Here is a 27955-nt window from a genome sequence, read left to right as displayed (position 1 = left end):
CGGCGGCGACGGCGGGGCCCTGAGAGAGAGAGAGAGGGAGAGGGAGAGAGGGGCAGAGCGGCAGAGCGCGGCGGCGCCTGAGCGGTGCGGGGCCGGGCGTCGTGAGGCGGCGGAGCGGGGCCGGCCCCGGCCCTCCTGTGCGCGGCATGGCAGCGGGCGCGGGGCCCCCCGCAGCCTCCCCCGGGCCCGGCGGCAGGAGGCGGAGGACTCCCGGCCGAGCAGCGCAGCGGCCCGTGGGTTAGGCCTCGCCGCCGCCCGCTCCGCCTCGCTCCCCTCTCGAGGCCGCTGAGTGGGGCTCCCGCCGCTGCCGCCGCCGCCGCTCCCCGTCCCTCCGTCCGCTCCCTCGCGGTGGGGTGGGGGGGGGGTCTCTCGGGGCCGCTCCCCCCGGGCTGGATGAATGTGGGAGAAGATGGAGACGAAGACGATCGTCTACGACCTGGACACCTCCGGGGGGCTGATGGAGGTGAGGGGGCGGCGGGGGCGGTGGGGCTGCAAAATGGCGAGGGGACCCCCTCCTTTCACCCCCCCCCCCCCCCCCCCCCCCCCCCGGCCCCGAGCCCCGTGGCCATAGAAGGAAGTGCGGCCGCTCGCCCAATCCCCGGTGGGGGCCCTCCCGGGCACGGACGGGGCGGGCTCGGCCTTATCCCGGCCCCACCGAGCCGTGCGCTGTGGGGGGCGGTGGGGGTCAGAGTGCGGGCGGCCCTCAGAGCCCTCTGTGTGTGTGTGCGTGTCCGCAGCAAATCCAGGCCCTGCTGGCTCCCCCTAAGAGCGAAGATGGGGAGAAGAGGAGCAGGAGGCCTGAGAAGGAGCCCAGGAGAAGTGGCAGGGCCACTAACCACGACAGCTGCGATAGCTGCAAGGAAGGAGGGGACCTGCTGTGCTGCGATCACTGCCCCGCCGCTTTCCACCTCCAGTGCTGGTAAGGCTCCGTGCTCCCGCCCTCCGGCTCCGCGTCCCTGCGGTTGGGGCCCTCGTTAAGCGCCTGCCTTGGAGCGGGGGAGCTGCTGTGCTCCGTGCCCCCCTCCCCCCTCCCCCTTTAAAAGCCACCGATCCACACCTAAAACCCCATCCGGACGCCTTCACGGCGTGGGCGCGCTGACCCCAGGCCCTCCTTTCTTTCTATGCCCAGAGGCCTAAAGGAGAACCCAGGCTTCGGTCTGCCCTCTGCCTTCCTCCCCGCCTGCGCCCGACTTCCCCTCCTCTCTCCTCCAAACACATCCCCCCCCCCCCCCCCCCCCCGCCCCCCCCGGTCTCAGCCTCGAGGGCTTTCGCAGTGCCGGCCCTGCGCTGGGCCCGGCCTTCCCGGCGCTTCCGTGCTGCAGCGGCTGCTGGGAATAATGGAGGTTGCTGTCTCTGTGTCTCCCTGCCTCACTGTTTACAATATGGCGACCTTCCTTTAAATTATATTTTTATTCTCAGCGCCATTTTGGCTGCATATGTGACTTCCAAACCCTTGCAACGCTTCCTGAGTATCTCGATTGTGAAAATACCTTCCCTGCAGAGATCCGGGGCTCCGGACTTTTAAAATCGGCTCGGCTTATTTCTTTCCCTCCTTTTTCCTTCCCTCCTGACTCCACAGACGCGCTTATCTCATCCGTGGGGAACGAGCGCTGTGAATTTCGGGGGTAGCCGGGCCCTCTTGCTTGGAGTTGTGCAGCTTGGTTGATAAAAGCAGAGCTTTTTGCATGCAAATCCGGAGCTGGAGGTGCGCGCGGAGGCGGTCGCGACGCCGTTCGGTGGAGGCTGCAGCAGGGAGGGCTGTGGGGCCTCACCTCGGCCCTTCCCATGCACGCAGCACAAAGCCAGCCCTCAACTTTCCGCAGCGGAGTTCTCCTCCGTTCTGCACCAGGAGATGCAGTGGGGGCCGCAGCGCCCGTTCTGCCCGCTCAACAGTTGACACAGGCGGAGGGTTTGTGTTAAATGAGCACAGCCAGAGTTGGATAATGGAGTGGAGGAGGGAGCGGGGCGAGTCAAACAGCTGGAGCTCAGGCGTACCGACTATTCTTCCTTAGGGGAGATTTTTTAACCGCATTCCTTTCTCTCTTTCATGCTTTGGAGCTTTTTGTTTGCTACCCCATTACAGCTGTCTCTTTCGGGTTGGTTTTTTTTTTTTACCTGTTTTCCCCCCCCCCCCCTCTTTGCACGGTGGTTATGCCGCGTTTCTATGCTAATTGCAGGTCTCTGAGCACTTCTTAAACTGATTGCTGATACCGGCAGAGCTGAGCGTGTGGTCGGTCGCAGTTGTGCAGGGAGTGTCCCGTTAGCAGCACACAGCCAGCCCAGCCCAACAATGCTGTAGCAGCCATGACATCATCCCTCCTGCCCCGAGGAAGTGCTGCTGGTGGTTGGGCACATCCTCTGCATTTACTAGAATGACACTGACTTTTTTTTTCCCTCCGACCTTCTCTGCGGGCTTTTATTTAAGGGCTTTTTTCTTACGTTAGGTATAGTTGCTTTAAACTCGAGCGTTGGCTTGCAGATGATGTTGAATGCATCCCGAGCCTTCTCTTGCGGAGGCTTCACACTTGGGTTTTCAGATGGAAGGGCTGTGACTAACGCTGCAAAGTTTAATTGACTCCGAATCCTGGCTCATCCTAACTGTAAATGGGTCCGCTCTGTGCACGGTGAAATCTGGCTATGATTCATGACTTAATTTGGCAAGATTCTTGTAGCCAGTGGGAAATGGTCATGTAAATCAGCCATCTAGAGAGGTTTGGCTGTACTCAAGTTGGTTACATGACAATTAGAAAGATTCTTTGGCTAACTAGTCACCCTTCAGGACAGAAGCAGAAGGTGCAGCTCTGGCTATTCCTCCTTGCTTTTATTGTTCCCTTCGTTGGGCTGTCTGTGGGTGAGCACTCAGGAGCAGCAGAAGCCCCGGCCCTGTCGAGGCCTTGGAGCAAACCAGGTTGTCTCGAAGCAACGCTTGGCTTTTATATCCATGTTTTCTTCCCTTCACCTTCTACATCTTGTGTAAAGTAAACTTCCGTTCAGGATATAAACTCAGGCATAAAGGCAGCACTTGAAACTTCCTTTCTGCTTTTTTTTTTTTGTTTTGTTTTAATTATTGTTTTTCTTTAAAGAATAGCAGCTGTAGTGCAATGCTTGCTTAAGTGATTTTGAATAGCAGTTTAGCTATACTGGCTGAATCGTGTTGGCAGCTTAACTGTTCTTTTAATATTTATTGTAAGCTTTCGTGCTAGGTTGCATTTATTATCCATAAAGCAGGGGGGAAAAAAAAAGAGGGCATTTAATTGGCCAAGGAGTTGTAATCAGTCAGTAAAAGGAGAGATCAAGGTGTGGTCAGCCCAGAGACAACCCCAGCTTAGTGTGCACAGGGCAGTTTCATTTCTGCCTATGTAGAAAGGATGCTCCATGGCACTGTGCTGTGTGAACCCACTTGCTCAGAATCCCACAAACTTCCCAAGTCTGATAGCATCACGCCTCTCTGATGGGAAATACGAGCTGTGTCTGTGCACGGTGGGAATGGCTGCTCTCCTAGAGGTGGAAGGGCCGTCCTGGTTGAGCTGTTGGGGTTTCAGCTCTTCTCACAACACGGAGTCGCTGCTTTGGTGTAGAACTCGAGGTACTGGTGAGAGGGTGCTGCAGACACAGGCCCTGCTGGGAGGGATATTGGGCCCCTTCGGATTCAACACCTTTGGGTTAGTATCACAGACAGGTGATATCGTCTTCAGGTTTTGAATTTCCAAAGTGTTTTTTCCTCCCCTTAAAAAACAATATGTGATTATTTTTTTTAGCTCTTAAGTCTGGCTTTGGCTGTGCTGTTTGCCTGGAACCTGCTGCTCGGGGCACGGGGCAGTGCCTGCATGTTCATTCTGATGTTGTCTTAACTCAGGCCCCTGTGTTCCATCTTCACGCATTTGAAAAGAAGGTTTTATTTTCCATTACTTCTGTTATTCATTACCGTCTATATCCTCCTCCTTCTCCTGCGTGTGTGATTGTTCAAGTTCCCCTTATTTTCTTAGGCCTGTTTGCAAAGTGAGTGATGTTGCAAATTCATTACAGCGTCAGCAGAGGATTAGAAAGATCCCTGGGAGAGGAGAAGTTTAGTTAGCAACAGGGGGAGGGGAATAACACAGCCCAGCGTTGTGCTTCTTTTCAAGTCTCACTCTGCGGAGGAGCCCTCTTAGAGCCTCTCGCCCAGCTGAGCACCACCGTTCACATCCCTGTTACGACCATGTGCTGCTGTGGAAGCATTGCTAGCATGGCAGAGTGACCTGAGCTGCCCCAACCCCAGCAGCTGCCCATCGCAGGGAGCAGACAGTGCCATGCAGCGATGCTGTCCGGCGGTGGGCTTCTCTTTGCTGCACCTGTGGCTCTTCTGGGAGAAATACGCCGCGTCCCCACTGGGTCCTGCAAGCCCTTTCTGCAGCACTTGCCTCTTTGTGCTTATATTTGGAGCGTTTGGCTCCCTTTCCTCTCCACTTTGGCAGTCTTCTCCCAAGTGCTGTTGTCGAAGAACTGGAGTAACAGAGCTGCAGAGAGAAGACACGAAGCTCAGCTAGCCTGAGTCGTGCATATTTTCTGTGAGTCACATCAGTTAAACTCTTTGAACGTAGAATGGAAAAAAGTTGTGTTTAACTGTCGGACATTAGTAACTCTTTCCCTCCCTTATTCAAGTCTAAAATGTCCTGCCTTATCCTGGCATCTGGCCTAGCTGCGATTTTGCATAAATATCCATTCTGTGTGAGGGCTGAGGAGGAAAGCATTAGCCTGGCTATTGTCTTTGCTATTCACGCCCCTCAGGTGGTGCTTTGGTCACCTCAGGCTTTCAGGTGAAGCTTTGAAAGGCCCAAAGGATCCGCAAGGAGCAGTGGGATGGCCAGAAAGCTGCCCTGCAGGCTGACTTCACCCTAGGAAAAGTGGTGAGCGGGGAAAGCCAACAGCTTATTGTGCATCTCTGCTTGTGGTATTTCGGTACTGTTGGGGCCACTGTAGTCCGGATCCCAAAGCAGAAGGAAGCAGTAGCTCTGGCCTGGTTTCTCTGTGCAGAGGGTCACTGCGCATGTGCCTGCAGATGTGGTAACATGATCGGTCTTGGCAGTTCTCTGAAGCAGAGTTGTACCAATGAAATCTTCTGCTCTCCTTATTTTCGTCCTAAATCTCTCGGTGCAAAACCAGATAAGGTCAAGCTAAATGTGTGACCTTAAGCTGAGGGCACCAGGAAACCACTGATAATAAGAGCTTCGTGAGCTAATCTTCATTATTATTTTTTTTTGCAACCAGCAAATCACAGTTCTCGCCTGCGTGTGCCCGTGTTAAACCGAGCGTGAGCACATTCTGCAGCGTGGGCAGGAGAGCAGCGCTCCCATCCCATCGTGGGTCACAGCAGAGCGTGGGGATGCTCTCCATATCAGCCAGGGGGGTGTTTAACTGCTTCGCTTACGCTTTGTCTTCGGGCACAGCCCGGCGCTATGTCGAACATCCGTAATCCAAAGGGCACAGTATGAGGCTTTGAATAAGGAAGCTTCTCCACTGTGTTGTCCCTTGGCCTGGGAAGGTGCCTCTGTTACGTTGGCTGGGACTCACGGAGCTGAGAACTCTTGTTTTCGTGCTGTTTTGGAGTCGGGGTTTGAGTCGCCCTGAAAAAGCTGTGCTGGTGGCAGTGGCTCATTGGGAAGCGGTGCGCGTGGCCTCGTTAGCTGCTCCTCCTGCTATGTCAGACCTGCAGGCATGACTCACGGGAGCGTTTGAAAACATGGAAAGGTCTTCCCAGAGGAATTCCAGCTCCTCTAGGCATTTGCAAAGGAAATTCTTAATTGGATTAGATTCATAATGCTAATCTGCTAATGACTGTTTGTTATGGAGATCTTAGTGCTATCCTGTAAATATATTCACCTTAATTTAGCTCGCCTTGTGCCTTTTTATCGCATGCAAGCTCAGTGCTGTTAAGATTATACAGCTGCCTGCAGGTCTTACAGCTGGGAATGGAAGGACCACTGTGCGTGGTACACCAAGTGGTGTAATGCTCTCCTAATTCTCACTGCTCTCCATTTCACAGAGCTGCTTTAGATGGGGTAGGAAATGGGGATCTGCAGGTGTGGATGTTAAGCTGTGTTGATTCCACGCTGACTCAGTGGTACCCGGCAGGGCCTGGAGCCTTTCCTGTGCTCTGGAGCCCTGTTAGTGGTCAGGTGGGTAGCAAGGAGCTGGAATCCACTGGGAAGAAAGCAGTTACTTACAGGAAAGAGATGTATCTTCCTGAAGGCAAGTGTTGCAAAGTCTGAGCCTTCCGGGAATGCTGCTTGTTGGAATATAAATCACATGTGAGAGCGACTACCTGTTGTGTTGCTTTTTTTTTTAAGCCACTCAGGAAGTAAGCTTGGACTTCAGAAAATGCTAATGTATCTCAGAACATAACATGGCTTTGTTCTAGGGATACGGAGTGCTGGATTCAATATCTTGCCACGTGGAGTTACTGGCGAACCTTGGGATGTTACAACGTGGTCAGAGGAGCAGGCAGTGCACAGTGCATGCAGCCCCACAGCAGCTCAGTGCCTGCCCAGCTGTTGGAAGGAAGGCTGCAGTGTCTGTGTAAGCTGAGTAAAAACAGTGTAGCACCTTCCCTTTAATGAAGGAGCTGACCGGTGTCAGTAGTCAGGTGGTTCCATGCCCTCTTAGGGTGTGGAGTAAACGCTTCCTAGAGTCAAAAATGAAGAAGGGAAGGGATGCTATAAATCATTCTTGCAGTCGGTGTGTCAGATCTCCAGCACAAAAAGCGTCTCGGGGCAGCTGGGGGGAACGCAGAGCCAAACCCAGCACTAACCTCTTTCTGCTGACGTCTGCTCTGCACGAGTCACTTGAAGTAAACTAGATGGAGCTGGAGATTACAGACTTTGAACCCCGCAGAAAGCAGTGGCCTGAGGATGCAATTTGGCAGGCTGAAAACCCCATGCTGAATTCCTGGCAAGGGGGAGTGATTGGTGTGAAACACCTGCCTACAGCCACTGACTTGGGGCAGGCATCACGTGAGCTTCCCGGAGATCTGAGGCTAGAATAGCAACAGGAGCAGGATGTGAAGGTGATCAGGAAAGGCAGAAGGGATTTATGCCCCCTCTCAGGGTTTTTTGGGGGGCTGGAAGTGGAGGGATGTCTGTGTTGCTCTTCGTTTCCCTTTCCTCCCCAGCGTTCTTGGGAAAGCCTAGCCCACACGTGGGTGTCGGAATTATACCTCGCTTGTGCCTGTGTGAAACTGAATTCATATTTCTGCTTTTATGGTCTGTGTCTCAGCTTCCTCTGATGTGCTGCTTTCTCTGCTCTTGGTCTCTTTGCCACCTTATTGCTTCCGTCCTTTCAGCCCCTCTCCTTTGAACACACTCAGTATCGCTAGGGCTGAATGCGTTCACCTTTCAGGAACCTCAAACCCGTGTTTTCATTTCTGTCAGCAGAGCTGTCTCTTCATTTATTGTTCTTTCGAGACAAAATTGGGTGAACTGGCTCTCACTAGAGCCGTGTTGTTCCTTAGCCCTGTTTCTTTTCCCTGTTGCTTCCCTATGTGTCATCCTGCTTTGAGAAGATGACTTCTAATCTGTTAAGAAGATGGTGCTATAGAGATCTGAACACTTAATGATGAATGTGGCCATTGAATTCAGGCTATTGTTACCATTGTCTGCAGCACAGGCGCGAGGAGTGGTGCATGGGGTGGAATCGGGATGTGCAAAATGTCTGAATTTCAGAGTGTGACCCAAATTTTCCAAAGTCAACAAGTCTTCCTATTGACTTCTGAATAGAAATACAAAGCCAGGCAGTTCACTTGCAGGTATGCCCCAGATCACAGAATTCAAAAGCAGCCGAGCTAATTTAGCAACAAAACAACAGCAAACAGAGGCAGATGACTGGAGGGCACGGGTTTCCTTCAATCACATTTATTTCTATTGGATATATACTGTTGGATATGGAAATCCAGTATCTTGAAAACCTCTTCTTCCTTTAACAGTAGGAAAAAGTTAATGAGAGTAATAACTAATGGCTTGCCTGGGGACTGGTCTCCAGGCTGGGTTCTTCCTATGAATAGAAGCAGGCAGTTACATCAGGGGATCACGTGTTTACCTGCAGCTTAACCGCTTTATTGGGCGCTCCTGATTGTCAGGTCTGAGACAGAAAGCTGCACTTCACTGTATGTAGGAGGGAGAAAGAAGTGTGCAATGAATGCTGCATTGGGATGTAGCATACCTGGTGACATAGAGATGTTGGCACACCTTTATCTTCCCTTGCTTGCATCTTGCTTCTCTCCATCCGGCTATATCACGGTGTTTTAATCCTGCCTCTGTTCTCTGTCTGTTGCTCGGCCCTTATTTCTAACTCTGTTTGAAAGGTGTGTGCTGAGCAGAGGCACTGTTGCAGATGATGGGATGATTGGTGTCGTGTGAAACGGCCATTTCTGTTCTCCTCCTTACTGAGTGGCAGCCAAAGTAATCACATGCTGACCTGTCAGAGATGTCCAGCTCTCCCTGCTGGATGTCCAAACATCTCCCTGCCTTTATATATGCACGTTCAAGACTTTGACTTCAGAGTAAACAAACCGAACGCTGACTGCTGTTAAGCTTTTTTCCACTCGTTTCCTCTGGGGAGGGGAATCTGTTCTACAGATGAAAGTACAGCAGCTGATGCTCGGCCATTAACGTGGACTGCAGTGCTGGCTGTAAGTGGGTATAGCATATGCAGTACGTGAGCCTACTGGAGTCCAGAAAATTCCAAAACCATCAGTCTGGATGTGATCAGGTCACGCTTAGAGGTCACTGGAGGGCTGTGCTGAGCTTATCTGAAGTTTGGTGGTCCCTGCTTCGGTGCTTGTGTTCATCAGCAGCATCTCTGCTTGTACTCTGAGCATCGGGATGTCCATTTTAATGAGCAGATGGAGTTTGAAGAACTTGCTGTAGAACTTCACTGGTCCATCTGTGCTGAGGAGCCGTCCCGGTTACCAGAATGGAGGGGAGAGCTGTCGGCGTTCCTAATAATTACCTTTAGGATAAGTCTTGCTTCCATCTTCACAGAAAATAGTGAGCTCTTTGAGCCAAGGCTTGCAGCAGGAAGGTGAGAGAGTTGCAGCACGGAAGAACCTTCACCAGGCTGCAGCTGCTGCCTGCGCTGTGGTTTCTGCCTGCAGCAGAGGCTCCAGGCACCGTGTTCCAGGTGTCCTTCAGCAGGGCTTTGGAGCAGCTGTGAGCAGAAGCGTGTAATTCGGGCTCGGTAACGCTGTTTCAAAGAACTGGATGTGTAAATGATGCAACTTTCTCTGTTTCTCAATGGGTCACTTGTAATGTGCGGACAGTGCAGTTGGTTTCCTGGTTTGTTTTCGTTACGGCTGCCATTGAGGCCCTGCTGTGGGAAGCCAGGGAGCCTTGTTCTTTATGAAGCCAGTGGAACAGCTGTACCTCTATCCATCACTGGGATAAATAGGATCCAACAGCAGAGCCGGATGTTTCTTCCTCTGTCTTACTGGCAAACGTAACTGACATCCTTCCTTGTAAGCCTGTCATTGAGTCCTGGTGAGGTAATTACAAGATTTTTGCTGAAAACAACTGAAATCGAAGAGAATTTACCGAAGAAGGCTCCACCAGACACCAGGTCATCTTCCTGCTGCCATTACCCCGGAGCTGCCCATCCCCAGAGCTGTCAGCTCGCCTGCAGGCGAGATGGCCACCAGGAATGCCACGTGGAAATAGCTCCTGGTTAGCTGCTAACTGCTTCCTTTGAGAGCTGAGCCGGGTTTGTGCTGAAGAAGGTGCCATTCTTTGAGCATTTGTTTACTTATTTATGGAGGTCAGCAAAGTAAAGAGTAATTATGGGGTTTAGGCTAACAACGGGCATCTGATCTATGAGAGCTGCAGAGTGTGAAATTAAAAAGCAGAGTGGCTTCGTGCTATTGTTTGCTGGATTAAAAACTCCCAGTGCGCAGATGACTCCTGAAGATTTTTGATTCCATCACAGCCAGTTAAATGTTATTTGTGAAGCTCTGCATCACAGTGAACCTAAAAGTTCATAAGGGCAAGCCTTGGCAACAGAAACCTGATCTGAATTTTGAGAGATGCCACTTAGCTCTTCCCATAAAGCCATTAGACTGGTGTTAGGCAGTTGGGTATCGCCGTAGTGCCTTTGGAATCTGTGACGATCAACATCTCCTTTCATTTCCAGAGGCTTTGCAGGAGTTGTTCTTGCAGTTGTTTGCGTGGCTGTTAACTTTGAAAGTCACTCTGTTGTTTTGGAGCTGTCTCTGTGTTAAATTCAGGAGCGCATTTGTCCTCTGGGTGGATTTGATTCGGGTCGCACCAAACCCTGCAGGTAAAGGAGCATTGGGCCACAATGACGACAACGACAACAACAACAGGAAGCTTTCCAGAAGGCAGGTTTGGCAGGCTTGTGCAGCAGAGCGATGTGTGCTTCCAGGAGATGTGCTGGAACCGGAGATCACGTTGGTGCTGCACGGCTCAGGTCCTGCTGGCAGCAGGCTGCAGCGGCTGGAGGGCTGCATGCTAATGAACGCCTGAAGGCTGGGGGGAAAGCAGCCCCGTGCTCCTCCTGCCAAAGCACGGCTCCTTACCTTGGTTGTGAAGACCAAATGCCTTGCTGGGATTTAAAAACGACTTTCTCTTAACGCTTACGGTAAGAGGTTGAGGAATGTGGTCATAACTAGTCAATTAAAACGGCATTCTTCAGCGCTTCCTTGGCTTGATGTTAAGACGCAGGAAATGCTCTTTCCGTGCGGAGGGGCCGGCAGTCCGGGTGCAGCATTCATCAGTCTTTGTTAGTGCAGCGAGCTGCCTTGATGAACAGTTCATTAACCAGGAGAAGCAGAATCGCTCTTTTAATGCAGTGCCGTGGCAGTCAGGCCTTGACAGCGAGCACAAAAACTTGGGGGGTGAAGCAGGGAGCTCCAGCCTCGCTGCTGCACTGACGCTCATCTTTCCCAACCCTTTGGGAAGGAGCATTCCCTTAAATGCTGCTTTGTGAGAGCTGTATTTAACATCAGTGTGTACGTAGGATCCCGCGGCTGTTGAGCAGATAGCTCAAATGTTAAGAAAACATCCCCGATAGCTTGCACGTTTAGGAAGAAACCCCTCCTAACTCTTCTAGGCACCTCCGGAGGTTTGCTGCGGTATTAATTTGTTTCGTTATAAAATATGTAAGGTGAAGGTAACAGTTAAAACCAATGCCCCGAGGCTCTGGCAGCGCGTGGCTGGCTGGCACGGCGCTGGGACAGGGCAGGCGTGTTCCCAGCCGTCGGGGCACGCTCGGCGGCGGCTTCAGAGGCACAGACCCACCAGGAATAAACCAAAATCTGCGGGTTCCTGGTCCCTGGGGTGCTGGGAGGGAGTGGGCCAGGAGGATCCGTGCTGGCTGTAGTGCAGACCGAAGGGGTCTTTTTTTGAGCAGGATTAAGCCTGAGCTGTTCCCATGCCCAACTTGGGGCCGAGGCTGCGCTAAGCACCTGGAGATGGTTGGTTCCGCTCCTCCCAACCCCTCTCCTCGCTCCTATCAGCAGAAGATTAGTTTGGGGCAGACATTTGAGGCTTCCTGGGAAGCAGTTGGTAGTCGGGGCTTTGGTGCTGTCGTCTAGAGCCTGCTCTCTTGTTCATCCAAGCCCTCCAGGAAATGAGAAACATAAGCTGCAGGTATGTTGCTGCGTATCCACGGAGCGCTGCCTTTCTGGAGCGCCCAGAACATTGAGGCCTCTGCAACCCTGCTCCTCAAAATGGCTGCCAGATGTGTTGGCTCCGCAGAGCTCCCATGAGCCTGACACCACCGTGCTGAGGTCGTTACCAGCTCCGTCCTGGCGGCGTTCTTCCCTCAGGCCTCCAGCAAAGCACTGCAGGGCTGAGCGCACCCCACGGTGGCTGCGGCACCTTTGTTGGAGCAGCGGCGTGCACAGCGTTGGGACTTTGTCTAAACAAAAGAAGCATGTTTGTTTTTTTAGCTCAGGCTTGGAAGCCCAGGCTGAAACACCCTGCGTGATTCCCCTGTGCTAAGGAAGCTGCAAGCTGTCTGCCTGTGCTTGCCTGGCTTCTTAGCAGGGCCGGTCGGTGAGCTCCATGCCCATGCAGCCACGCAGCAATCACCCTGTGACCCAGCTGCAGGGGGGGTTGGACCAGATTGCTTTTAAAAATCCCTTCCAGCTCAAACAATTCAACGATTCCACGTCATTGCTGCTGATGTAGAGAAAGGGAGCAGCCAGGCCCTGCGAGAGTGCATCTGTGTTTGGCACGGGGGGTAAACGTGCTTAGCAGACTTTGTGTCTTTATCTCCAGCATCGATAGGCAGAGCTTTTAGAAGTATATCTTAAAGCCATGCTGCATGGTAACTAGCTGTTTATCTGACAGCGTGGATGTTTCTCTTGCAGCAGTCAGCAGTTTGCTGAAATAACAGAACTTAACGATAAAGAGGTGTTGGAAAGTACTCGAGCTAGTAGGATTTGTAAGGGAAGTGTAGCATCCAACATATGCTGCTCTGCCTTTAAGTGGGGGAAAAAAAATTCTCAAAATAGTCCTCCTTCATTCAATTTGCTTTGATGAGAATGTCCTTTTGACGTGATGCTGTTTTTATAGTAAGTACAAGTCCATATGAGTAGGATGCATCTTGTGTTTCATGGGCGAGGCAAGCTGTGTGTGGCGACACTTCTGAGAGTATTTGGACTGTCTTAAGGTGAGGGGTGGTTCCCACCATCAAGTTGGTGTGCCCAGGCATGGAGCATGTGAGAAGCATCAAGTTAAAGGAGGCGTTGGGGCTAGGGGGGAGGTGTATGTGTGGCACAGAAATAAGTGTCCATTTCCCTTTGCTCTTCAATACTAAGGCTGAACTTCTGGAGCGTTCTGCACGGTGGAGATGAAATGGATGTCATGGAAGGCAAACGTCACTGGTGACAGAGCTGCCCTGACTCGGGCTACGTGGAGATGAGATGTTCCAGAAATAACAGTAAAGCATTGCTTTGTGTTTCTCTTGCAGCAACCCTCCGCTCAGCGAGGAAATGCTGCCTCCAGGGGAGTGGATGTGTCACCGCTGCACCGTGCGCCGAAAGGTAAAGCCTCTTGTGGGAGAGAAGTGTGCTCTCTGCCTCTCAGCTGTCCACGCTTGTTCCATCTCCTCTCCCCTTCATCTCAACATACATAGTGCCAGAGTTGCTCTTTACGCTCGTAGTTATGTAGAGCTTTGTTTAGAAAAGGCTTCGAGAAAACCGAAGTGTATTGAGACCATCCTGATAGTTCTAATATTGTTACCAAGAACCACAAAACTGAAGCACCCGACCTGTTTGTGTCAGGCTGTGCCTTTTAAACTGCTTTCCTTTTCTCCCTTTACGGAGAGGAGGGAGAACTGAGGCACGAAGGGAAGGGCTCCCATGCTGGAGGAGGTGAGTTGCCTGCAGGTACGGCAGGATTCCTGTTAACGCAGCTTTAGCATCAGGGTTGTGATTGTGGTTAATGTGTGTGGGGTTTTGTTTTTTGTTTTTTTTAGAAATGTGACTTCACAGCAATTGCACATCAGCAGAGGGTGAAATCACAGCGAGCTGTGATTTCCTGGGCTGTTGATCAGGATGGGGAGATGACTGAGCAAGATTGTGGCTTGTCTTCTTTGCCTTGGTACTCTTTGTCCAGGAAACTGTCTTGCACAATGTAAACATCTTATCGCTGTGACTACGTGAGGCTGCGTAACAGAGGGTTTAGGAGCTCTGCTGAACTATCTAGCAGTTGTTCTCTTGAAGTGACACCCAAAACAGATTTTTTTTTGTTACCGAAGCGATTCCCTTGGTATGTTTCCAGGGTACTGCTCAGGCATCTGCTGACAGCAAAGAAGAAGGTCACAAATGAAATAACATTAATATAAATTTCAAAAGCACGGCACCAATGAAAAGACTCCTCTGTATTAAAAATCTCTCCTTTTGCAGACCATTTCATAATGATGGAGTAGATGGGTGCTGGCAGGCACATATGGTACTCGGCCATGCAGCTGCCCCTCCTTGCAGAACGGACCTCTCAGTGATGGCAGTGTATTGTTTTCCTCTGCTGCAGTTCTCTCTGCCCACCTTGTTCATGAGTCCTGGTGTCAGGCGATAGCAGAGTGTTTTTTATGTTGTGCTTGTATTCTCCAGCTGACCTTCTTATTCTGTAACGAGTTTGGATGCACTGCCAAGGTTAATAGACTGCATCGGCAATGAATGACCTACCGTGGAGATTCGGTGTTGGCTAGCAGAGTAAACAGAGTTGTCTGATCAGAGAGGTACTTAGGACTAGATGCTGTGAAACGTTGGCCTGATCTGGGCTCAAGTACAGCTGTCCTGAGAGGAGAGGGAGATGCTCATTTTCTTCCCTGTGCTTGGTGTTCCCTTCAGCTGCTTTGTCATCTGTATGTTTTTGTCATCTGCAATCAAATTGCTTTTGCTAGGTCAAAGCTTTAGTGACTTCACAGGTGAAGTTGTAGTAAGTGGCTCAAGCTTTTTCAGATGCTGTTTGTCTTCGGTTGCTTGTTTGTCAAGGTTGATGTGCTTTGTTTGTGGCCTCCATGATAAGCCTGCCTATTCATGTCGTGCAGAAGCGAGAACAGAAGAAAGAGCTGGGGCAGGTAAATGGATTGGTGGACAAAACTGGGAAAAGGACCACCTCCCCAACCAGTGACGCAGACCTGTTGGACAGGTCTAGCAGCAGCATCAGGGCTAATGCGCATGCCAGGATCTTGGAAAGGAGAGCAAGCCGGCCTGGCACTCCCACATCCAATGCCAGCACCGAGACCCCCAACTCAGAGCAGAATGATGTCGATGAGGACATAATTGACGTGGATGATGACTCTGCCATTGCAGAAATGGACTGTGGGCAGCCCCAGCTGAAGCGACCCTTTGAGCTTCTTATTGCTGCTGCCATGGAAAGGAACCCAACGCAGTTCCAGCTGCCGAATGAATTGACCTGCACCACAGCACTTCCAGGTGAGCAACGGGTTGCCCAGTGTTGGTGGAGGTGTCTACAGTTGCGTCCTGCTGCCATCTTGCCTTTTTTCCCTTTCCACTCCTTGGTGGTTGGGACTTCAGTGATTCTGGTGAAAGCAAAAGGTGTTCTGCTGTCCTTGGTCCTCATCCAGCTGTCCAGCAGCCCTCATCTAACTGCAGCAGTAGGTGTCCTCTGGTTCCCCAGCATGTGGAAATGCTGCCAGTAGCTCCACCAGCATTGGAATGGATTCTTTCTGCATTCAACTGAGTCTAGATCATCAATCTGAAGAATTTTCCAATTGTCCCCTTGCTTGATTTTAACTCTGGGTATGATAACTTTATCAAGTAATGATTTAATTGTTTCAGTGACTCCCTATACATTAAGCTTTGGAGTATGCCTACCTTTAGAGCCAATCTCTGTCACTTAAATCTAGATTTAGTGGTTGATAAGGGCTACTTAAGCAGCTCCTTTTTGGCTTTTCTGTTTGCTTCTTCCTGAGCTGATTATACGTATCTACCAGGAAGCAAATCTCTGCTGTGTGGGTAACCCAGGCTTTTTTTTTTTTTAATTTTCTTTCAGGTACTAGCAAGAGGAGGAGAAAGGAAGAAACCACAGGAAAGAACGTCAAGAAAGCACAACACGAGTTAGACCACAATGGTTTGGTTCCCTTGCCGGTCAAAGTCTGCTTCACATGCAACAGGTACCTAACTCTTCCAGGGAAGCTGTTTGGTGTAACTGCACCCTTCATGGGAGCAAAGGTCTTCCTGGAAAAAAAAAAAAGTGACCAACCTCTTATCTTCCCATTTTCCTTCTTGACTTTCTTACGATCTTCTATGCAAATAAGGGAATAATAACCTTTGCTAAATAGCAGGTGCTTAACGACAAGTGTAGCCATGGCTTCTGCATTATTGCATGGCTGTAAAGGTTTTAAAGTGTAGCCTGAAGAGATTGAGCCATCTTGCCTTCTCTATTTTTCTACTTAGAAAAAAATCTAAAGCGATGGTGGTTTGGAAAGCGGAGATGTTTGTTTATGGTTCATAAAGAAAGGATGTGAAGAGGTGACCTTTAGGAAATAGAAATATACAGAGAGAGCTATAAGCCCAAGGCAAACAGGAGTATTGTGCTGCAATGGTAAATCTTAAAACTAGTTTAAAGTACTGCTGTGTTTATGACTGCAGAAAAAAACACACAGATATATCCCTACACAAAATGTCAGCGGAACCAAAAAAGTACTTTAGGAACCCAGTCAGAGTGAGTTTTCTGGAAAAAAAATGTAATAGCCTGAGATTTCCTTCTGATCTTTTAAGTCTTGCTCTAAACAAAGCCACTTATAACCACTGCATAAGATCAGCTTGAGAAGTTGCATACGTGGATCTGGACAGGTGCTTGCTGCTTTCCAGCACCAGCATCTCCTGCCAAAGGACCAAGAAACCCTCATGTGTTTGGGCAAGTCCTTTCACCTCGAGTGGGTCTTGCAGAATGTCCATACAGATCAAGTTACAAACCTGGAGCTTAATTTTAGATGCAAGTAACATAGCATGTGGGATTTGGTGGGGAAAGATAAGCTGATGTGGTTAGCCAAGCTTGCCCTGCACGTTCACTTTATACTCTCAGTTCTGCATGGGAAATGAGATGTGGCTCTCTCGTTGCAGGAGTTGCAGAGTGGCACCTCTAATTCAGTGTGATTATTGCCCACTCCTGTTCCACATGGATTGTCTGGAGCCACCTCTTACTGCCATGCCTCTGGGTAGATGGATGTGCCCAAATCACATAGAACACGTGGTGGTAAGCAGGACTATGATTGCAGTATGGTAACCGGATGCTGGAATGGAACCTGGCAGGTCCATTAAAGGACAAAGTACAACACATGTAAAACAGCTTCTGAGCTCTTATTGCTCCCTGTAACGCTTGTAAAGCTCCTGCTGCAAGCAACGTGCTCTCCAAAGGAATATGATGCTGCTCTCTGCAATAAAATATAAAGATGGGGGAACTCCTTCCTGTAACTGAAGCCGACAGCTCAGAGTGTGACTCACTGGCAGTTTGTCTGGTTTTCAGACTGGACTCCTTAAGATCTAGATGAGCTTCCAGAACTGTGGTACAAAGCAGCACAGTGCTACAAATAGGGGAAGTCATTCTTTGCATGTTTAACCCAAAAAACTTTCATTCCACATGGGCACTTCCATTTGTGGCAAAGCGTTGTGCTTGAGACTAAATACTCAGGAAACAGGGGGCTGGAACAAAGGGCTTGTGCCCAGAGAAACTGCTTCTGAGAGCACTGATGCTGCTTAGTAGGCCTCTGAGTGCTTTTGTATTCACCTCCAGCAATGTGCCCTTTAACAGAAACGGTTAGTGCTGCAGGAAGCAAATAGCATAAAGCAGAGCTGATGCTGTACTGCCAGTGCTGCGAGGCGTTATGACATTCTTAGGGTGCCTTAGTGCCCTGCAGATCCCTAACTACTGTGGCATTATCTGATCACCCAGCTGAACCAGAAGAACTTGACCCTGAGTAATCGGTGCCGAGTATTTGACCGGTTCCAGGACACCATATCTCAGCATGTTGTCAAAGTGGATTTCTTAAACCGAATCCATAAGAAACATCCTCCGAATCGCAGAGTTCTTCAGTCAGTGAAGAGAAAGGGTTTGAAGGTGAGTGTCAACAAGTAGGTGTTGGTGAAACTCCCCGTGTACGCATGTTAGTTTGGAAGGGAAACCAGCATGCCCCATAGGGATAGCCTTGTTGGGGCAGGAGAAGGAGGTGGGGACTGAACGAATGTGTAGGTGAGATGTCTGAAGTCAGCAGTCAGGGAAGTTATTTTCACTGCATATAGGGTTTAAGAAGCTCTATTTTTCCAGCACCGGTGATGCTCAACTGAGAGAAGTGAACCTTTAAATATAACACAGGCATATTAAGTACAATATAAAACCAACCCAAGGTGGCCCCAGAGTCAGAATCTGGGCTGCACTGTGTTCCCTGCTGAACCCCAACGAACACTTCTCCCAGAATGCCTGAAAAATAACACGTGGCTGTCTTAAATGCTTCCCTTTTTTTTTTTCCTTGCCTTTTCTTTGCACGGTTTTCTTGTGCTGGAGCCACTATGTTATGCTGAAGTCATGCCTGACCTGAGGGAATGAAACCTATTAATTTCAGCATAGCTGCATCAATTTCAAGTACTCAGTACTTGAAACTTCTAATGTATTGTCTGCAGGATTCCTTTGGGTCAGAAAACACCAAACACAAAGCGCTGTGCTGGTTAGGCACTTAATTTAACAAGTCATTCTTGAGTAATTGTTCTCATGTGTGATCTTCTTTCTCTCCAATGTAGGTTCCTGATGCTATAAAGTCCCAATACCGGCTTCCACCCCCGTTACTTGCGCCTGCAGCAATTAGAGATGGCGAGCTGATCTGTAACGGGATCCCTGAGGAACCCTTGCAGAAGCACCTTTTGAACACTGAGCACTTAGCCAGCCAGACAGAACAACAGGAGGTAAATGAAGTCAAAATGCTTAGACTCTGTCTGTAGTTGCTTTGGTACAACAATCTTTTTCCCTTTCAGTTGCCATCAGAGCAGTTGTCAGGGAAACCAGCCTCAAAATCGTATTTCTGAAGGTGATAGCTTGTCTTCTCCGTGACACCCCTTGCCCATTAAAACTTCATTTTGGTTTTCCAGGTGAAATGTAAAGCCTCCTCATCTGACACTTCAGGAAAGTGCTGAAATATTCCTCTGGTCTTAACAGTGTCACTGAGGGCTTTCTGTCTAGATGTCATTTTTATTTCCTGGCTGAGAGGACATAACTTTCCGATTTGATTATGTAAGGCTGCTCTCTGACACGTTGGCGTGTGTGTTAATGTCACACGACTGGGCTGCATTTTATTGCTGATAACCGAAGATTTTTAAATCAAGCTCAAATGAGTGTTTAAATCTTGTAGGAAATTTCTTGCTGGACTCCATGATGCGAAGGCATGCAGCCCAAGTCCTGATAGCTCAGGCTGGGTTCTTGTACATGTTGTGTGCACGCTGGCCACGAGGCTTAAAACTTTGAGGAAGTCATCTTCAGCCAGGTGTAGAAGAGAAGATGCTCTCATCTCCTGCTTTGGCAGGTGACTGCCTTTAGCATGAGTTAAATCAGTATTTCTTTCCAGCGTACTATGGAGTAAGCTAAAGGGTTTTGTTTGGAGAGAAGCCCTATGTTAGTGGAAAACGTGAATGTAACTAGCTGAAGAATTTGCAACACTTTCAATGCGGAGAGAGGGAAAGGTTTGGGAGCGAAGAGCTGCCTGCTGCCTTCCCCCTCCTGTCATCTCAGCTCCTCTGTGTGCTGACCACTGCGTAGAGATGAGCAGTGCACATCCAGAGCCTTCTCCTGGCATTAGACGAGCCCAGAGCAGATGCTGGGTGCTGTGCAGCTGGATCCCTTTGAGCCAGCTGAGCAATTGGGTGGTGGAGCTTTGGAGCACGGTCTGCCTGCAGAGCTAACGTGTGGTTGTTTTTTCTCCCTTCCTCCCAGTGGCTCTGTAGTGTTGTTGCGCTCCAGTGCAGCATATTGAAACATTTATCTGCTAAGCAGATGACTTCGCTTTGGGACTCTGAACAAACAGAGAAGGCTGATATTAAGCCTGTTATTGTGGCAGACGGCACGCTCGCCAACCCTTACCAGGCAGCTGACAAGGCACCCACACCTTCCCTCTATTCCATGTCATCCTGCACCTCAGGGATTACCACCCAGAATTCCTTGAGTTCCTCACAATCCCAGCAGACTTTGTCACAGGAAGATGTCAACTGCAGCTCCTGTCTGGATAAATCCAAGAAGGTGTCTTCTTGCGGGACTTCGAATGGGCCGACGGCCTCTGACGTTAAAGTAAATGGTCCTCATTTCTATGGCGTTTCATCCGAACCTTCAGCACAGTTGACTGACTCCCAGAGGCTGATTGGAGCTGGTAACACAATACCTGTTTTGTCTCATCGGCAAACGTGGCCCAGGCCCCTCACGCCCCCAGCGACTTGTGGACTTCTGAATCACACCATTGGAACCATTGTCAAAACGGAGAACGTAGGAGGACCCGTTTCTTGTGCACAAAGGGGTTCTGTGCCAGTCACAAGTATGCCTACTTCCATATCGAGCTCCTGTGCCAGCCTGGAGACCACCAGCACTTTGCAAAGGAAGAACGTGCAGACGCAGATAGGGCCGCCGCTGTCAGCAGACCTGCGATCCATGGGCTCTCCTCTGACTGCCACCAGGGCTCTCACCCCTCCCCAGGCTGCAGGAGATGGGATCTCGGCTGTTGGATCCGCAAACAGATTCTGTTCACCAGCACCACCTTCAGGTAAGTGCCCAGCAGCTGATCTTGGCCCCAGGGTGGGAGGCGTTCAGCTGAGTGCTGTTTCTGCACCCACAGGCTCTCATTGAAGGGGGAGTTTGGCTTTCCATGGAGAGCAGGGAGAAGGTTCTTAAGTCCTCCCCTGTCTTAGGTTCCTTCGCAGGAACTGGGATGTGTGTACCTGAGAGCAGAGTTCTGTCCCCAGCATCAAGGCAGTGGATCGGTAGTTGAGCTCTGGGAAACAGCAGTAGATTCCAATCCCCGGGCTGCTGCCTCCCTGCTCTGACAGCGGTCTGCTCCAATGCTGCTATAAAACTGCCTGTTGGTTTTAAAGCGCTGCTTGGATTGCCAGACAGGATTTTCCCAAACACCTCTCACCCTTCTGATGCTCTGCTTTGTGTTCTGATGATGGCTCTGTTCCCCCCCTCATACTAAGTCTGCAGCTGCACAGCTCTGATCTGCGGGAATGTGACTTGGGAAGAAGCTGTAGTGTGCTTTAGCCCCTGCCACTCTGCTCACACAGGGTAGCTATGAACTAGGTTCACCACTCTGTCCTGGGTTCTACCCTAAAATCTTGATGTTAAAGGGCACAAACCCATTCATCAGTGTAAAAATACCGACTGAAAAACATGGGGAGCCGAGGGTATGAGAGTAACTGCTCTTAATTCCTCCATTTTTGCCAGAAGAAGCTTTCACTTTCCTTTTGCCTCTCCCCTACCAGCTCAACGCTCACACCGTCGGATCCTTTGTGCAGGTTGGCTTTGAAGCAAGCAGCAGAGCTGCCTGTCACTGCTCTCCTTGCAGCTGTAGCTGCTCGGTGTGGCTTTGGGTGGAGTGCAACGGAGGCAGAGCATCTTCTTATTGTTCTTAAAATTCCTCTTGAGTAACTTCCGAGCTTCAGCTTGTGCCTGGGAGCAGCTCCCAGAGCAGCTGGCCTCCCTGCCTATTGCTGAACCAACACAGTCGCTCTGGGGCTGCTGGTCTGTGCCCTGCTTGGAAATGCAAGGCTGGGAGGCCTTTAGGTGCTGCAGGGTGATGTTGTGAATGATGAGTTCTGCCCCTGACTGTCACATTCTTAGCAGTGAGCCGCACCCCGGGGTTGGTAATTGCACAGAAATCAAAAGGTTGAGGTAAACGTGTCCAGGTCTGAACACGCATTAAAAACAAGCTGCTTAGCAAAGTGCTGCAAGGTTTAGCAAGCTGTTTCAGCTCTGGGGGCTCAGTGCTTATCGTCCAGTGTCTGTAGAACGACATCGCTTCTGTCTCTCATTGCTTCTTTGATGGGGGAGAAGGGGGCTCAGGTTTTTTTAAGTGCAGAATTCCTCCAGAACTGAAGGAGACAGAGGCTGAGGGCCGGTGCTGTGGTCCAGGCACACACTGACCTTCGTGTGAGGGGCAGAAAGCTTGTGGTCTCTAATTGGGGCCCATTTCAAAGCATGGCTCTGTGCAGAATTAGTCACTCAGAGCAGCATGGAAGCCAGGAGCAGCCCGAGGGCTGGGCACGTGTCTCACGGACGTCGTGGTGACATATCTTCTCTGCACCATTTTCCCTGTAGATGGTAAGGTCAGCCCCAGCACCTTATCCATAGGAAGCGCTTTAACTCTACCCTCATCGCTCACTTCAAACTCTGCAGCTATGTTGGACCTCACCAGTTCCCTGAAAGCATTTATGGATGGCGGTGAGTATTTGGTTTCTCAGTCTCTGCTAGCACTGTGTGTTTGCTTCCTGGGCATTTTCTCTGCTTAAGGAAGTTCCACAGATAAGGAAGGGTTGCAGTCAGGTGAGGGAGGGGCAGGATATATATTACCTTAAACGTGTCACATATTTCCCTACTTGTAGCGTTGCCAAGGCAGCGAGGCCAATGGAGGGTTTCTGCCTGAAGCTTTTCTGAGGAACAATCAGAATGCTATTGCCTGGGCTTCCTTCCAGGTGGAATTCACATGCAGGAACCTGCAGCCCTGCCGTGTTGTGGTGCTAGCTGTGCTCCAGAGGTGTTCCCAACGTGCACAGAGCCCAGATCCTCCACACCTTGTAGCTGAGCAGTCACCGAGTCGTGATGCTTTACCAGCTCTGCTCATTTCCTGATTGATTCCTGCTTCTGTTGGTCTTCTCCTGGACCGGCGTCGTTTTTGTTTGCCTTTTGTTGCACTTGGCAAGAATTGCCATATCTTAGTGCAGTGACCTCAGGAGGAAGAGATTGCTAACCAGCAGTCATCCCTGGTACAGCGAGGCAGGCTGTTGCCAGTGCCTGTTTCTCAAATGGAGCCTTTCTGGCGTTTCCACCTCTTTTCATGGGGTGAATCCCAGCTGCTTAGCTCAGCCAGACCACCCCTCTGCCCCCAGGAAAGGCTGTTGTGTCTCTGCTTCTTCTGCTTGCTGTTTTAACTGTTGCTGGTGCCAAGAAAACTTGGAAACAGGTTAGCCAGCCTGTTTTTGCTACCAGAAGGCAGCTCTCCGTAGGGCTTTACAACTAGAAATACTTCAAAGCTATCAGCAAAAGATCTGCTTTAGAGCTTGTTAATAATCCTGTCTGAATTACCTTGTTTTGGTTAATTGACCCTGCTGTGAAAGCATGTGACTCAGGAATGAGCATATAGCTGCTTCAGAGGTGGTTACTGCTGCAGTGCAAGGACTTTATGACTAGATAACGAAGCTTCAGGAGAAGGAGCCAACCCACTGCCCAAGGGGGCAATGTCTGCCCCCACAGCCTTATTGCTTCTGAGCTGAAACAGCAGATTTTCAACCTAGCAGTCCTTGTTGCCCTGAATTTCTGAGCCCTGAACTTCTGCTTGCTGCCTCCGTTGCAGCTTTGCAGCCATAGCTGACACTCTCCACATACTGCTCACATGAGAAGTAAGAGACCACCTGTATGTGACGTTCTTCATGCTGCAGATGATGTTGATCCTTGCTGTTGAAGCAAATGGCAAGTCTGAAAGCAGGACTGTTAAATCCACTGCAGCTCAGATGGCACCTTTCCATGAATAACTTTACTAATTGCTTTTTGTTTGTTAACAGAGATTGAGATAAATATGCTGGATGAGCAGCTGATCAAGTTTCTGGCCTTGCAGAGAATACATCAGCTCTTTCCTTCCAAAGCTCAGTCTCTAGCAAGCAGTGTCAGTGCCCATCAGCAATCTCCTGTGGCAAACCACATTGAAGGTAAGAGCAGTCCTAGAATAGCTGGGTTATGTTGAGCCTTACCCTTCTGGCACTTTTGCCTGTTCCTTGAAGGAGATCTTCACTCTTCCTTTGGTATCTGCTTGATGCTGCCTTTCTTTCTTTGTGTTTCCTTCTCTGGATATCTGCTGGCCAGGGACAATTCCAGGTCCCTCTGCTAACTTGTTATGCAGTGAAAATACCTTCAGTAATGTGTCAGTGAGCCTTCTGGTTTTCTGAAGATCTTTAGTGATGTTATGTGTTACTCATCTTCGCACAAGATGGGAAAGTTCCGTTCTCCTCTCCCCATCTTTGAGATGGGCAAGAGAAACATGTCTCAGATAAACATGTGATAATCTCCACAGGCCTGAGTTCAGCTCTGATCGTGGGTTTCAGCATTACTAACACCACAAGCTGCACGGGGAGCGTGGCTTCCTGTTCCTCTGCATGCAGTCGTTCAATTTGATCTGCTTTCAAGCACTAAGAGGACGGCCTAGTTGTGGGAGCAGTTGTCTGCTCCCCCTCTGCTAGGTCTGGGGCTGAATATCCCAGATAAGGTCTTTGGAAGCCTGCTGGCATGAGTAACCTTCTTCTGAAGCTCTGTGCTTGCCTGCTTACTTGCTGCTGTAGCATCACACTGCTTTCTGAGTACTTTGTTGATCATCTTTTGAGCACTGCTGTAGGATACGGCACCAGGCTGTGATCAGAGCTGCTTTCCTGTGCTGCTCTGAACCAACCAACTCCTGGAAATTCTTCAGCACTCTGCCTCCCAACAGGCAGATTGATGCTGTCTTAACCCACGGCCCTTTCTGGACAGGATGGATGCATCCAGCTGACAGTTCAGCATTACTGACAGTAGATCTCCAACCTTTTGTGAGCACTGTTGAGTCAGCAGAGCCAGACAGCTGAAAGGACTCGTGCTGAGGTGGCAAGCTGCACATTTCAACTGTGCCGAGTGCTGCACGTCCAGGGATGCCACTCAGTGTGGCCGTTGTTCCTGACATAGGTGACTCTGCAAGCAGTCTCATAATCCTCGTGTTCTGCTCTTTGATTTCACACTCTTGGCATAAAACTGGCCTGCAGATGTGGTGTTAGAAGAGGCTCTGTGCGTATAAAGGGCTTATCTCCAAGAGACAGCTGCTGAAATCCTGACAGCCCTGCGTGGCCTGCAGTTTGATATCTGTTCCACAGAAAATGATTTGCTGCCCAGTTAACGCGGGTGTGTGTGAGAATGATTTGAACCTGGCTGCCAGGAAACTGCTGCAGGGACTGACCTGGGGGTGAAGCAGTGCTCTCAGTACGTCAGTCCGTGCTGGGAATGGGGTTAATCCCTGGACAAGGCTGCTCAACCTGTGCCTTTCCTGCAGCTTCTCCAGAAGCGGAGCTGTGACGTTGGTGATGTTCACCAGCAGCACTTTCTGTAAGCGGTGCTTTGCCAGCAAGGCACGAATCTCATTACCCAAAGTGGGAGAGATGAAGAAAGAAGCTGGGTGTAGTGAGCTCCTGTTCTCAGCATGGCTGTGCTATGCGTGCTCTGCAGTTGCATGGCTTCTCTGTGTTACTGGGAAGAACGATCCTCCCTACTGATAAGATGCCTTATCCACAAACGGTCCTGGAGGGTCGCAGAGCTGGAGCTGAGGCGAAAGCTGACTGCGTCCCCCCTCGGATCTGTGCTCTCTGCTGGCATCAAGCAGCCCGTGGAGCTGATAACATTGTTCAAGTGCTTTCTCTTTATCTTGCAGCGCAAAGAAAGGAAGTGCAAGCCCGGGCAGTGTTCTACCCTCTGATGGGCTTGGGGGGTGCAGTCAATATGTGCTATCGAACCCTCTACATTGGGACAGGTGAGTGGCTTTTCCCCAGCATCACCTCCTACATTCAGGGTGGCTCTCCCTGGCCCTCCCCGTGTGTTCCAATGGGAGGTGAGTGCTGCTGCTGGGACTCCTCACTAACAGAAACACAGAAGTCCCCCCTGCAGCAGGACTTTTGCTGCAGGGCTGTGCCCGTGTAACATGGCTCTCAGCAGAGGGAAGAATTAAGGTTTGCTTGCGGGTTTTGTTTCTCGCTGCTCGCGTCCCTTTGGCACTCTGGGATGGCCCGGTAACACCTAAATGCTGCTCAGCCCTCCTGCCTGTGCAGCAGCTCGCTCTCCCTTCCCCCACTGAAACTTTGTTCGTGGCTTATCGCAGCATTATTCATGCAGGCCTGGGAGTGCGGACAAAGGCAGTTGCTCCCCTGTTGTTTTGCTAATTGAAGTTTAATTCTGTCTGTTGTTCTCTGCTGCCTGGCGGTTCTTTTTTTCCCCCTTTCTGAAACGAACTGAGCATTTTTGTCCTCCCCGTTGGCAGGAGCCGATATGGATGTGTGCCTTACAAGCTATGGTCACTGTAACTACGTGTCCGGCAAACACGCCTGCATATTCTACGATGAGGTGAGAGCCCGAGCCTTTCTTTGCTTGGCATGCATGGCAGTGGGAGCTGGAGATACAGGCAGCAGGTTGCCTTTGTGCGGTGCTCCTTTATGGGACTGCAAAGTAGGAGCCAGAGCTGTGAATGGTTTCGCTCCATGGAGGCTGCGTCAGCGTTTTGTGTCAAACCCCTTTCTGAAGCACGGAGCTCTGCCAGCATGGTTGCTCTGAGCTGAGTGCTCGTGGACAAAGACTGACCACAAGTGAGCACTGTCACTGCTGGCGCCCAGGGAAAGAAAATAGCACAGAAATGGTTCGATCCTATTTGACCCAGCTGATATTTAACTAAAATTTTAGTGCAAACAGAGAGCTGCCCCTTAACTGCAGCCCGGAGAGGAGTTTGCTCATGAAGTAAACAGAGCAGGCTGCCCATAGAGGTGCCACTGGAGATCCGTTCCTGTTTAACCATCAACAGCAGTAGGCAGGGAGGGGGTTGTGTGTGATCGGTTCCTTCTTCTCCTCGCTCAGAACACGAAACATTACGAGCTGTTGAACTACAGCGAGCACGGGACGACGGTGGACAACGTTCTCTACTCGTGTGACTTCTCGGAGAAGATGGCTCCCACTCCTCCCAGCAGTATTGTTGCCAAAGTGCAGAGTGTGATAAGTGAGTGTCCTCCCAGCCCAGCCCTGTCGTGCCGTGGGGGCCCATCGGAGGTCCTGTTCCCCTCTGCTCAGCTGCCTCTTGCCTGGCTGCTGAGACGGATGCGCCCGCGTCCCCCTGGGGACGATGGGACACCTCTTGGGGCTGCCCTGGGACTCTTCCATCTGCTGCTGAAGTGCCGCCAGGCTGGAGGGTTTGCTCCTGGAGCACCCCAGCAGCAGCCGCAATGGGCTGAAACGAGCTCCTGCCTCAGGCTGCCCCAACCTGACGTGCTTTTTCTTTTCCAGAGCGACACAAAAGCAGGAAGCAGGAAGAGGAGCCGCACGGAGAAGCCGCCGTGATGAATTCGCAGGCACAGGGGCAGCATCGGAAGCCCTGCAACTGCAAAGCCAGCAGCTCCAGCTTGATAGGGGGCAGCGGGGCTGGCTGGGAGGGGACGGCTCTGCTCCACCACGGCAGTTACATCAAGCTGGGCTGCCTGCAGTTCGTTTTCAGCATTACCGAATTTGCGACCAAACAGCCCAAGGGGGACACTGCCTTAGTACAGGACATGGACTTGGAGGAGAAGCTCTCTCTGAAACCCCACCAGGTGCCCGTGCTGCGCTCCAACTCCGTTCCCTAGGAATTTGGAGGAAGGGAGCTTAGGAGATAAGGAAACGCCCTCAGACTCTTTGCAATGCAAAACTGTACAAACCCGAGGTGGGAATTTTCTATGTCAGCCCAGAGACTGTCCACACGCCATTTGCATGAAATGAAGAACGTTTAACTTTTTTTAATTTTCCTTTTTTTGCTCAAGTTTTAGGGGCATTTGCACATATATTTGTACTATACATTTCATTTTAAAAGGAAAACTGCAGCGAGAGCAGCACGCGTCGGAGCGAGGGGCGTCTGACCCGAGGACTCTCTCTGCCAGATCGTACCCACGCAGTTGTAAAATAATCAGAAACTTGTTCTATTTTGTGCCAGTGACAATAGTTTTATATTAAAAAGAGAAATACAGTTTTCATACAGCAAATCTATACAATATCATTGTTTTATTTAATGTAAAGAAGCGCTCTTCTTCCCACAGTTACGTTTCCCACCCCTCCCCGCTCTGGTTGCACTACAGTAGCTACTGTGTATTGGGCAGTGAGAAACGACTTCTTTTCCTGGTGTCCATCCTCTTTTGTTTTGTTTTGTTTTTTTATTATTATTATTATTATTTCGAATAAGGAAAAGTGTTGGATTCTGTGTAAATACATCAGTGATGGCATTTTCAATGTTTTAAAGCTGTGTACAGTGCTACATGTGGTATGACGTCCCCCGACTTGTCTATTGTAGCAGCTCGTTCGTCGTAACCCCCCTCTGTCTCTTTTGTTTATATGCCACCCCCCCCCCCAGCAGGCCAGCTAGCTCCACTGTACAGAGTAATTGTAACGTTTTAGACTTTACAGAAACTTTCCTGTATTCTGTATATAAAAAAAAAAAAAAAAAGTTCACATTG

General features: G+C 50.3%; 1 protein-coding gene across 2 annotated transcripts; it reads left to right on the top strand.

Annotated features, from left to right (window-relative positions):
- The first annotated feature begins 59 nt into the window (after positions 1 to 59).
- PHF12 (PHD finger protein 12) lies at positions 60 to 27955 on the top strand. 2 transcript variants are annotated; one of them, XM_015296078.4, is made up of 15 exons: positions 60 to 463; positions 738 to 919; positions 12961 to 13033; positions 14542 to 14929; positions 15510 to 15630; positions 16583 to 16715; positions 17412 to 17576; positions 18254 to 18415; positions 19437 to 20253; positions 21804 to 21926; positions 23264 to 23407; positions 25147 to 25245; positions 25750 to 25832; positions 26337 to 26475; positions 26760 to 27955. In XM_015296078.4, the coding sequence occupies exons 1-15, from the start codon at positions 398 to 400 to the stop codon at positions 27092 to 27094; spliced, it is 3030 nt and encodes a 1009-aa protein (XP_015151564.1). In that variant the 5' UTR covers positions 60 to 397; the 3' UTR covers positions 27095 to 27955. The 2 variants fall into 2 exon arrangements, with proteins under 2 accessions (XP_015151564.1, XP_015151565.1); XM_015296079.4 differs by lacking the exon at positions 23264 to 23407.

This window comes from Gallus gallus, chromosome 19, assembly GCF_016699485.2.
Source record: "Gallus gallus isolate bGalGal1 chromosome 19, bGalGal1.mat.broiler.GRCg7b, whole genome shotgun sequence".
Lineage (NCBI taxonomy): Eukaryota > Metazoa > Chordata > Aves > Galliformes > Phasianidae > Gallus > Gallus gallus.
The sequence above is the reverse complement of the archived record's forward strand: the minus strand, read 5'-3'. Positions and strand labels throughout refer to the sequence as shown.